Source organism: Terrapene carolina, unplaced genomic scaffold (assembly GCF_002925995.2).
Source record: "Terrapene carolina triunguis isolate 2854851 unplaced genomic scaffold, T_m_triunguis-2.0 Scaffold833, whole genome shotgun sequence".
Taxonomy (NCBI): domain Eukaryota; kingdom Metazoa; phylum Chordata; order Testudines; family Emydidae; genus Terrapene; species Terrapene triunguis.
Genome location: NW_020665184.1, coordinates 4,041,191 through 4,052,997, shown reverse-complemented (window position 1 = coordinate 4,052,997; position 11,807 = coordinate 4,041,191). Strand labels below are relative to the sequence as shown.

The window sequence follows — 11,807 nt, the reverse complement described above, 5'->3', positions numbered from 1 at the left end:
CTGGAGGGAGGAGCATAGGGCGCGTGGGGAGGGGATAGAGAGGCTGGGAGAAGGAGCATGGGGAGGGAATAGAAGGGCTGGAGGGAGGAGCATAGAGAGCTGGGTGGGGATAGAGGGGCTGGAAGGAGGAGCATAGAGAGCTGGGGGAGATAGAAGGGCTGGAGGGAGGAGCATAGAGAGCAGGGTTGGGATAGAGGGGCTGGAGGGAGGAGTATAGGGCACGTGGGGAGGGGATAGAGAGGCTGGAGGGAGGAGCATGGGGAGGGAATAGAAGGTCTGGAGGGAGGAACATAGAGAGCTGGGTGGGGATAGAAGGGCTGGAGGGAGGAGCATAGAGAGCAGGGTTGGGATAGAGGGGCTGGAGGGAGGAGTATAGGGCACGTGGGGAGGGGATAGAGAGGCTGGAGGGAGGAGCATGGGGAGGGAATAGAAGGGCTGGAGGGAGGAACATAGAGAGCTGGGTGGGGATAGAGGGGCTGGAGGGAGGAGTATAGGGCACTTGGGGAGGGGATAGAGCAGTGGTCTCCAACCTTTTTATGCCTAGGATCACTTTTTGAATTTAAGGGCAACCCCTGATCTACCCCGCCCTTCCCCCCCTGAGGCCCCGCCCCTTTCCCCAAGGCCCAGCCCCACTCACTCCACTCTCTCGCCATCACTCGCTCTCCCCCACCCTCACTCACTTTCACCAGGCTGGGAGAGGGGGGTGCAGGCTCTGGGCTGGGGCCAAGGGGTTCACAGTGTAGAAGGGGGCTCTGGGCTGAGCCTGGGGCAGGGGTTTGGGGTGCAGGAGGGGGTGAGAGGTGCAAGCCCTGGGAGGGAGTTTGGGTGCAGGCAGGGCCGGCTCTAAGTTTTTTGCCGCCTCAGGCAAAAAAGAAGAGCGCCGCCCCCCTGTAAACCCCTGCCCCCCTGAGCGCCGGGCCGGGCCGCCCAAACCCCCGCCCCCTCCCCGAGCGCCGCGCCCCCCACCCCCCCGGGGCGCCCCCCCCCCCCCCCCCCCCCCCCCCCCCCGGAGCGCCACAGCTCCCCGTTCCCAGCCAATGGGAGCTGTGGGGGCGGTGCTTGCAGGCAGGAGCAGCCTGCAGAGGGAGATCCCTGCCACCCCAGCTGTGGGGTTGTGGTGGCCGTTTCTGGGAGCAGCATGGGGCTGGGGCAGGCAGGGAGCCTGCCTTAGCAGCAGCCCCGCTGCACCACCGGAGATCGCGATCGACTGGGAGATCCTCTAGGATCGACCTGTCAGTGACCACTGGGATAGAGGGGCTGGAAGGAGGAGCATAGAGAGGTGGGGGGGAGGGAGGAGCATAGAGAACCAGGGGAGGGGATATAGGGAGGAGCATAGAGAACCTGGGGGGCGGGGCTGGAGAGAGGACCATACAGGGGCGAGCTGGGATAGTATTTTTGGTTTTCCTGGGTCAGGCCTTTCTGCTGGAAACAGCACTTGCTCCCAGACACAGACAGCAGTGACCTTTCCTCTTGGCCCAGCTCTACAGGCCCATGTATGAGCCAGGCACCTGGCAGAGCCCCAAGCTAGTGCGAAGCAGAGGTGCATCATGCAGTTCTGGTGGGCGCCCTGCACTGGTGATGCACATAGCAAACAATGGGACCGTTTCCAAAAGTGACTGAAATAATCCAGAACAGAGTTACAGCTAGGAAAACAAAAACGCTTAAAACATTTTGTGGGCTGCGTATCTGTGGTGAGTTTAGGTATTCCCCTTATCAGATTCCCCCAGAGCTACCCTGATTCCCTTTCATTCTCAAACACAAAATATATGAATATGCAGAGCTCATAGGACCAGATTCTGATATCAAAATGGCGTAAATCAAGAGTAATTCCATTTAAATTAGTGACTTTACTTCTTAGTTACACAGATATAATTGCATTCAGAATCTGGTCTGTGGGAGATTTCCTTTTTTTTTTGTTTAAAAAATGGGGTATAATGTTCATACAGGGGCAGTGGGTATCACATACATATTAAAGTAACAGGACTCTGGGAGTAATTGTGTAGATTATATATCAGTTGCATCTGAGCATATTTTTGCACCCATAGTTAGTGTGTGAGGTATGTTTAAATGTTAGGGTAAACAATTTGCTTTCAGTTTCTTGTGCCCAGATGGATTTGGTATTTTATTTATGGTGATTGCATGAACATTGATATAATATAGTTTCCTCTGGTGAATTGTTTTGTTACAGAACTCAAAAGCAATTCATATATATATATATACACACACACACATATATTATAACCCAAATATTTTAACAGCATTATATGCAACAGACTGGAAATTGCAACAGTCTGAGGGACAAATCCACCAAGGCTGTAGGATGAAGCCACTGAGGCACTAGTGTCTAAAACACAGAAAACAAGTTACCACGAGAAGCAGAGTGATGATATTAAGATGTAACTCACTGTCATTACATCCTATGTGACATAAAAGCTGTGATATTGGAGAGATGTCCCTGAACCTGGCGCTGTTGTCAGTATGTGGTATGTAGTGCTTTTAATATCTAATAAATATGAATTATATGTAGTGCTGTTGATTAATCGCAGTTAACTCAAAAAAATTAATCACAATTAAAAAATTAATCGCAATTAATCACAGTTTTAATCGCACTGTTAAAAAATAGAATACCAACTGAAATTTATTAAATATTTTGGATGTTTTTCTATATTTTCAAATATATTAATTTCAATTACAACACAGAATACAGTGTACAGTGCTCACTTTATATTTTTATTACAAATATTTGCACTGTGAAAATAATAAAAGAAATAGTATTTTTCAATTCACCTCAAACAAGTACTGTAGTACAATCTGTTTATCGTGAAAGTGCAACTTACAAATGTAGATTTTTTTTTTGTTACATAAAAGCACTCAAAAACAAACAATGTGAAACTTTAGAGCCTACAAGTCCACTCAGTCCTACTTCTTGTTCAGTCAATCACTAAGACAACAAGTTTGTTTACATTTACGGGAGATACTGCTTGCCTGCTTCTTATTTACAATGTCACCCAAAAGTGAGAACAGGCGTTCACATGGCCCTTTTGTAGCCAGCTTTGCAAGGTATTTACATGCCAGATATGCTAAACATTCGTATGCCCCTTCATGCTTTGGCCACCATTCTGGAGGACTTGCTTCCATGCTGATGATGCTTGTTAAAAAAATGATGAGTTAATTAAATTTGCGACTGAACAACTTGGGGGAGAATTGCGTCTCCTGTTCTGTGTTTTACCTGCATTTGCCATATATTTCATATTATAGCAGTCTCTGATGATATCCCAGCATGTTGTTTGTTTTAAGTCACTTTCACTGCAGATTTGACAAAATGCAAAGAAAGTACCAATATGAGATTTCTAGAGATAGCTACAGCACTCGACCCAAGATTTAAGAATCTGGAGTGCCTTCCAAAATCTGAGAGGGACCAGGTGTGGAGCATGCTTTCAGAAGTCTTAAAATGCCAATGCAAAAACTACAGAACCCGAACCACCAAAAAAGAAAATTAACCTTCTGCTGCTGGCATCTGACTCAGATGATGGAAACGAACATGCGTTGATCTGCACAGCTTTGGATTGTTATTGAGCAGAACCCATCATCAGCATGGACGCATGTCCTCTGGAATGGTGGTTGAAACATGAAGGGACATACGAATTTTTAGCACATCTGGCATGTAAATATCTTGCAATGCCAGCTACAACAGTGCCATGTGAACGCCTGTTCTCACTTTCAGGTGACATTGTAAACAAGAAGCGGGCAGCATTGTCTTCTGCACATGTAAACACACTTGTTTGTCTGAACAATTGGCTGAACAAGAAGTAGGACTGAGTGGACTTGTAGGCTCTAAAGTTTGACATTGTTTTATTTTGAATGCAGTTATTTTTTGTGCATAATTCTACATTTATAAGTTCGACTTTTCATGATAAAGAGATTGAACTACAGTACTTGTATTAAGTGAATTGAAAAATACTATTTCTTATTTTTACAGTGCAAATATAAAATAAAGTGAGCACTGTACACTTTGTATTCTGTGTTGAAATTGAAATATATTTGAAAATGTGGAAAACATCCAAAAGTATTTAATAAATGGTATTCTATTATTGTTTAACAGCACGATTAATTGTGATTAATTTTTTTAATCGCTTGACAGCCCTAACTATATATATATTAAACAGTATTTGAAAATCAGTTATTTTTATCTGTCAAGTCCTGAATCTAGGGTTCTTTGTTTTCCTGCCAGAGCAACTGATATCATACACACCTAGAACAAACATTTCTCTGCATTGCCACCTCTACTTTAGGTGTTTGTGATCTCAGTAGCAAGAGAAACAACTCTGAGCTCAAGATTTTGCAAGTGGATATAAAACACACAGATTTTCTAATATTTTATTTTACGAGGTATTAAACTCCATATATCTTTGGCATAAGCTTATCATATAGCACTGAACACAGCTGGAGCTTACCTATTATATACAACACTGTATAAACTTATCAGGCTAGTATGTTATTGATTTGAGATCTTAAAACAGTTTTTCATGTTAACACTAATTCCTCTTCAAAGATCATGAGCATAATGGACCCAAATTCTTTTTTCTCTTTTTAAAGAGCGATTTTTCTGTCCTCTTGAAGAGCATTTATATGAAAGTACAATTGTTGGAAATCAGATTCACATCATCATCCTTATAAGATGCATCTCACACCATGAAAGCATGTTTTGTGCAAAAGCAATGCACAGGGTTGTCATTGAATATCTCTATTTAAGAATGTCCTCAGTGGCATACCAAAGATTGTAAAGATGCTCCCCTTCTCTCCTGCTTCCTTTAGCAACAACCATCCCCCCACCCTGCTTTCCTACCAGGGAATTGTTACAGCTTGTACCAATGACAGATCCTGGTGCATTTCTGTGATCGTTTAACAGCTGCTCTGAATGGCCCCACAGGAGCCAGGTCAACAGTTTAAGAAGATTAAAGAAGTCTTTGCAGAGTTTGATGTGTCAGATACTATTAATAGGGTGGGAGATGAAGTACAACAGGAAGACTATTGGATTTACTGTAAACCCGGGCAGAGCCTGAGCAGCAGCAGAACTGGTGCATTTTCTGACAGCATTGTGAAGGGAACAGTATGTAGAAGGAATGATCTTACTGACAAACTCCTGGAGACTTCATGAGGGGAGGCAACAGGGTGGAGGTTCCCTGAAGAGGCTGTGCAATCTTTCCTCACACTGAACTCCCAGACATAGGGATGGAATCCTGCCTTCATTGCAAAAGAGCCTCAAATTGATCAGTTGTAATTACTTATTAACTAACCTTTTATCAGCCTGATCTCCTAGGTTTAGCTAGCCATGGTTTCCCTTTTTACTGGGAAGATCCTGATTACAAACAACAAGGACTGTGATGAAGTGGACACTGAGCGTGAACTTAGCCAGAGACTGGATAACAAAGTGATGCTGCTGTATTTTGGATCTGGTGAATGCACTCGATGCCAGGAGTTTTCACCTGTCCTCAAAGATTTCTTTGTGAGACTCACTGATGAATTTTATGTGGAAAGGGCTTCCCAGCTGGTCCTGGTGTACGTGTCTCAGGATGAGACAGAGGAGAAGCAAGAAAAGTTCCTGAAGACCATGCCAAAAAGGTGGCTGTTCTTACCCTTCCAGGATGAGTTCAAAAGGTAAGATCTTAATAAACCAACAAGACAGATAATTTAATCTAATCAGACACAGATAACAGTTCACAACTGACACACAGATGATAACAGCACTTTGCACTTATCTAGCACTCTTTATCTGCAGAAGGAGTTGGGTCCCCATTATTATAGATGGAGAAACTGAAGCTCAGCAAGGGGAAGTGAGTTGTTCAAGGCCACACAGTGAATCAAAGGGGCATAGCCAGAATTAGAAATCAGGAGTTCTGACTCCCAGTCCCAAGATCACTCTACTAGGCCCAGCTGTCCCTAGGTTGAGGTTTCAGACTCATGGTAGCACATGTATTTTAAAAGTCTGTTTCGTGGGTTATTATTGGCAGTCTTTGTGAAAGGAGTGAGTTTTAAGGGTGGTTTGAACAAAGAAAGAAGACCATCTGAAGCAGAAGAGTGGGGAGAGATTCCAGTTGTACGAGAGGGAAAATAATACAAAGTGGGTGTAATGAGGAGGGAGGCTTTGGAGAAATATAGACAGCAGGAATAAATAAAGCTGGATCAGCATCAGTGCAGTTTGTTTACAACAAACTCTTCTCTGTGAGAGGCAGTGTTGTCCAGAGGACTTAGCAGCAGAGTACCTTGACTCTATTCTTATCTCTGCCACTAACTCGCTATGTGGTCTTCGGCAAGCTTTTCACTCCTCCTGCCGGTTTGTTGCTTTGCAAAATGGAGATAATGCTTTATCATTTTGCAACGCTCATTGTTACCTGGGTGAAGTGACCTAGGTATGTACAGGGAGCTGGATAAGTAAAGTGTTTTGTTATAGTTGTTTTTAAGCATTTTTTTGATATATTCCTAAGGAGTCAGAGCCATAAAGGCTCATCTAGTGCTGTGATTTCTAGACCCTCAAAGCTTTGTTACAATTGGTGTTTTCTGGCAATCTGGATACTGAGTGTTTTGTGTTCTTTTATAGTACCTGTTTATTTCTTGCTCTTAAAGGATCCAACAGAGAGATTGTCCCACCAGGCTTCTTGTGAGACACTAGAAAACACGTAAAGCAAAAGGGAAACATGCACCAAAATATTGTACCCACATTAGTGGCAGAATAAACAGCAATGTAAATAGTAGTGACTTCGAATGCTGCCTGCCCACTTGACAATAAACCTCAGCATGTTACAGCTTCAACGCTTCTTACGAATTTTAACTAGTTAGTTCTTACATCCCTCTGTGAGGCGGGTCAATGATATTAGCCCCATTTGCTGGCACAGAGAGGGGAAGTGATCTGCCCAAGTCTGTATACAGAGTCATTATGAGAAGTAGGACAAGAAAGCAGGATTTCTAGCTCACTTCCAGTTCATAGACCACTCCCATGCTGCCCTTAGGAGTCAGGAGTGTTTTCCTTCCCAGAGAAGATACTGTACGCATCATGCAATTAATCACCTAAAAAGGAGGTTTGGAAACTCACCCCACAATGCGGCAGCAGGAAGGGAAGCAGCAACATGGGTATCCCCATCACTCTTCCCAGCAGAAGGGGTATAATGTCTTCAGTGCCTTGCCCATGGAGCTCTGGGCTTTGTGATTTAAGGTTTCTTCCCTTGTTGATTTCTAGGGAGCTGGAGTTGAGGTTTGCTGTGTCCAACACACCGGTAGTGGTGGTGCTGAAGCCGAGCGGGGAGGTGATTGCTGGGAATGCGGTGGAGGAGATCAGGTGCTTGGGCACTGCCTGTTTCAGGAACTGGCAGGAGGCCGCTGAGCTGGTTGACAGAAGCTTTCTCTTGGCAGAGGACTTCGATGAGTTGGCCAAGAGGAGCATCACCGATCCGATCCGCCGCCTCAAGTACAAGCTGGACAAGAAGACAAGGAAAAAGAAGGAGACAGAGGAAGTGCTCTGTCCTGATATGGAATTATGAAGTTCCAGCGGTACATACATATGCTAGGCTTGTGGTTATCCTGAAACAGGGCTCAACTGTTTCCAGACACAAGAAGGTAGCTTTACTGCAGCACAAGTTAGTATAGACATTTGTATCTTCACAAAGTCTCAGGATCTCAGTGGCAACTGGAGGATTCTGAACAGGGAACAACATGTGGCTGGGGAAATGAGACAACCATGCCAGGATTAAAGATGCAGCCTGAGGAGAGGCATTTCCTTTTCCTCACTGACATCTATTCATATAATAGGTCTGTTTATATTATAATGGGGACATTATTGGACAGAAATGCCCCAGAGAACATTTCCTCCTGTTCTCACACTCACGTTTTTCCCTTTATTGCCTAGAGAGTTTCTGTTAGCACAGGGGTGGGCAAACTACGGCCCGCGGGCCGGTTCTGGCCCCGCAGGGCTTTGGATCCGGCCCGCGAGATTGCCCCCTGTGGCGCCGCGGGCCCACGCCATTCTGCAGAAGCGGCCGGCACCACTTCCCTGTGGCCCCCGGGCGGGGGGCTCCGTGCATTGCCCTTGCCTCCAGGCACCACCCCCCGCAGTTCCCATTGGCCGGGAACGGGGAACCGCGGCCAATGGGAGCTTCAAGAGAGGTACCTGGAGGCACGGCAAGGGCAGCACATGTGGAACCCTCCGCCCGGGGCCGCTGCGCTTCCTGGAGCGACGCGGGGCCGGGGACAGGGCAGGCAGGCAGGGAGCCTGCCCTGGCCCCGGTGCGCGCTGCTGCCACCCCGGAACGGCTTTAGGTAAGTGGCGCCGGGCCGGAGCCCGAACCCCTCCTGCACCCCGCCCCCCAACTCCCTGCCCTAAGCTCCCTGCCTGCACCCCGCACCCCTCCTGCACCCCAACTCCCTGCCCTGAGCCCCCTCGTACATCCTGCACCCCAACCCCCTGCCCTGAGCTCCCTGCTGCACCCTGCACCCCTGTGCACCCCAACCCCCTGCCACACCCCGCATACACCCCAACCCCCTGCCCTGAGCCCCCTCCCGCAGTCTGCACCCTTCCTGCACCCCTGCATTGAGCCCCCTCCTGCACTTTGCACCCCAACCCCCTTCCCTGAGCCCCCTCATACACCCCGCACCCCTCCTCTGCCCCAATCCCTTGCCCTGAACCCCTTCCTGCACACCGCACCCACTCCCTCATGCACCCCAACCCCCTGCCCTGGCCCTGCATACAATTTCCCCACCCAGATGTGGCCCTCGGCCCAAAAAGTTTGCCCACCCCTGTGTTAGTAGCCCATTAATGACCGTCTGGCTGTATCAGCTATCACATTTTGATTTCTTGAGATCAAGAATCTAAACCTGCCTTCGTGAAAGTCTCACATTGAGATCTCAGCCATTCATTTACCTAGAAATTAGCCAGAAAATGAACTACAGAACAGCCAGTGGCTTTCAGAAATACTGCTCTGCACAATAAAGCAATTGGTAATTCACCAAAAAAAGTGAAGAAGACATTTTAATTTTTAAAAACAATAGTGTATATATGGGTTGCTATTAATGTGTTATGCACAGACCACTAAAAGGACTATGAACCAAATCCTCTTGTGGAACAGGTGAACCAGCCAACACATTTGACTTGTTATGGACTTAGGTGATACTGGTGTGAGTGAGTGACAGTTTCTGATTCACCTTGCATATCACTGGTAATGTTACACAGTTTAAAGTTCTAGAACATGTTAATTTCAGTGCTGCTGAATGGATTTTTTCCCACCACTGTTTGATTTTTATATTCAGTGATGCTGATGCACCCCTGTGGGGCTATGTAAAATAATAAATAAACCACAGTTTTAGTCTCTAATCTATGTTGCCATCTGCTGGTAGTAAGTAGCAATGGCTGAACACCTGTCAGTCACAAATGAGGGCATGATTGACAATTTATAGTCATTTTAGCGTCTTTTAAGTAACTCCTTTTACTCTTTTTTGTGCTAACTACAACCTCGTTCACAATTGAAGCATTTCATTACTATGGGTCAAATAAGGGATTAGAAACTGCTTTTCTTTTTTGCCTAAGGAGCAACTAGGACTGAATCCTATCTTCTTTAGCCCATGATTTAACAAGGCACAGTCTCAAGGAAGCCCACAATGAGGGGTCTTTGACTGCCCCGTCCAAATTACTACCTGGGGCCTCACTCATTAACTACCCAGGTTGAATTAAAATAGTTTTGTAGCAAGGCAATTGCTTTAGACAGCTAGGCTGATAAATAACCCAGTCCCTATTATCTCAGTTCTAATACATAGGATAACTCAAGACTTCAGCAGCTGAGTCAGCAGAGAGAATGGGCACAACTCCAATCCTGCTGTCCAGTTGCAAACATAATTCCAACTGCTCGGCACCTCTGGAAATCAAGCCACTTAGATAGCTGTGTAAATAAAAACTTAGGTGCCTAAATTTAGGCATCAGTGTTTGAAAATTTTGGCCTAAGTGACCTGACCACAATAAACTCATGGAAGAGCGGGGAATAGAACCCAGTAATCTTGCATTTCAGGCCCCTGATTTTATATTCTTAAATTGCCCAGCAGGCCAGTTTAAATAGCCTGAATGAACAAATGGAAGAACTGAAAGAAGGTATGTTTCTAGTGAAGACAGAGAGAGGCATAAGGCAGGACCAGCCTGTTCAACTAGTTTTCTCTTTTAATCCTCCCTCTATTTATGTAGCAAGACTGGCAAGTAGAAGGGGAAAGGAGGAGGAAAAATGTAAACTGAATGGCAGCAAGGGACCCAGTGCCACCTTCATCTCTAACACTATGGCAGTCCTGCCTGGTCTGTAAAAGGAGTGTATCTGTAGACTTGCTATATTTCTAATACTCTAGGATACAAAGAGAAAAATAATGAAACAGAATATCATGTGGGTTTTGATATTCTGTGTAAATGACCTGTTGCATCTTATTATTTTTCAACTGTCTGGTCATCAGTAGGGCAAGAGCATCTCACCATTTCAAAGTGTGATTAAAGGTTACTTGAGAGAACAATGTGTTCAGCAGCCAGTTCACTCTCTTTGGGACATTTTCTGTGTTCTGTACAGCACTTTGGTGCTTAATAAATAGATAAAAATAAAAACAGAAGACAATAATTTGGGATAAAGCAGCTTTTGGATGAGAGATACTGGACTTCCTGATCCACTCCAAGTCTCCAATAAAGCAATGTACAACAATACAACAGGTGATTATACCAATATAATTTTAAAAGCCTCTAAATTAAAAATCAACAAAAATATTACTGTATGGGAGGAGGAAAAGGATAATGGTTTTATACATACACACACACACACACACACACACACCCCCCTACCTATATAAAGACTGCCGATATTAGTGTTATGGCTACTAATTAGCATTCATAGTGCTTCCCATACTCCAAACATTGTGATGCTATTGAAAGGACACTCTCCACTTGAATTCATGTCAGCTTAAAAACATAGTACTAACCATTTTCAAGTGCTGTACCCACTCATGACTCCCTCTGCTAATTTTTGTGGTTTTACAATCATATTTTCCTATTTGTAAAAAATGTTTCTTACCTTTGTTACTTTTTGAAAGACCCACAAGTACAACAGGGGAAATGGAACAACTATACAAAAGAAAAGTGAACCTGCCAAAAGGCAAAGTGCTGGCATGCTGAAAAATAGAGACAAGTCATTTGTTTGCTCTAACCTTTTTCTGTGACAGGCTCTGAGGAGTTACTTGTGACAATAGCGGGAGCACAGTTTTCAGAGAGAAGTGTGATTTAAGTGAACAGTGCCACTTTAACTAATGAATCCTTCTGGCACAGCCTGGAGGGCTGCCAACACTGTTTCAAAAATAAGGGACTGTTTCTTGGCACCCCACCCCTCCTCCTGATATTATCATTATTATTATTATTAAGAAGAAGAAGAACTCACCTACATTCGCTAGGAGTATTTCTTGCTGCTTTTTGCAGCGTTCGGCTACTCCTGATCTTGTTGTACAGAGATGAAAAATAAGGGATGTCCCTTGTAATAAGGGACTGTTGGCAACCCTAGGCACTTTAAATCAACAACTTTAAATCAACCTGCCACTTTCTAAACAGCAGCCAAGGTACAGAATTGACTGTGGATGCTCCACCTACTGAGCAAACATGCTGTTGCACCCTGTACCCACTCTGAAACAGCAGAGAATCCTGGCTGCAAATCCTGCTAAAACGGGATTACAGTAGTTGAGCCTCATGGGCATGAGCATGTGTGTTGTTGTGCGAGGTCATCTCAGGATAATTAGAGTTCAGCTCACAC

The 11,807-nt window shown here is 45.1% G+C and overlaps 1 protein-coding gene across 1 annotated transcript; it reads left to right on the top strand.

The window, feature by feature from the left end:
- Window positions 1–5,332: 5,332 nt before the first annotated feature.
- On the top strand, window positions 5,333–7,535 carry NXNL1 (nucleoredoxin like 1). The gene is made up of 2 exons (XM_024212536.1): window positions 5,333–5,658; window positions 7,235–7,535. Exons 1-2 carry the CDS (start codon window positions 5,333–5,335, stop codon window positions 7,533–7,535), a joined length of 627 nt encoding a protein of 208 aa, XP_024068304.1.
- Window positions 7,536–11,807: the final 4,272 nt, after the last annotated feature.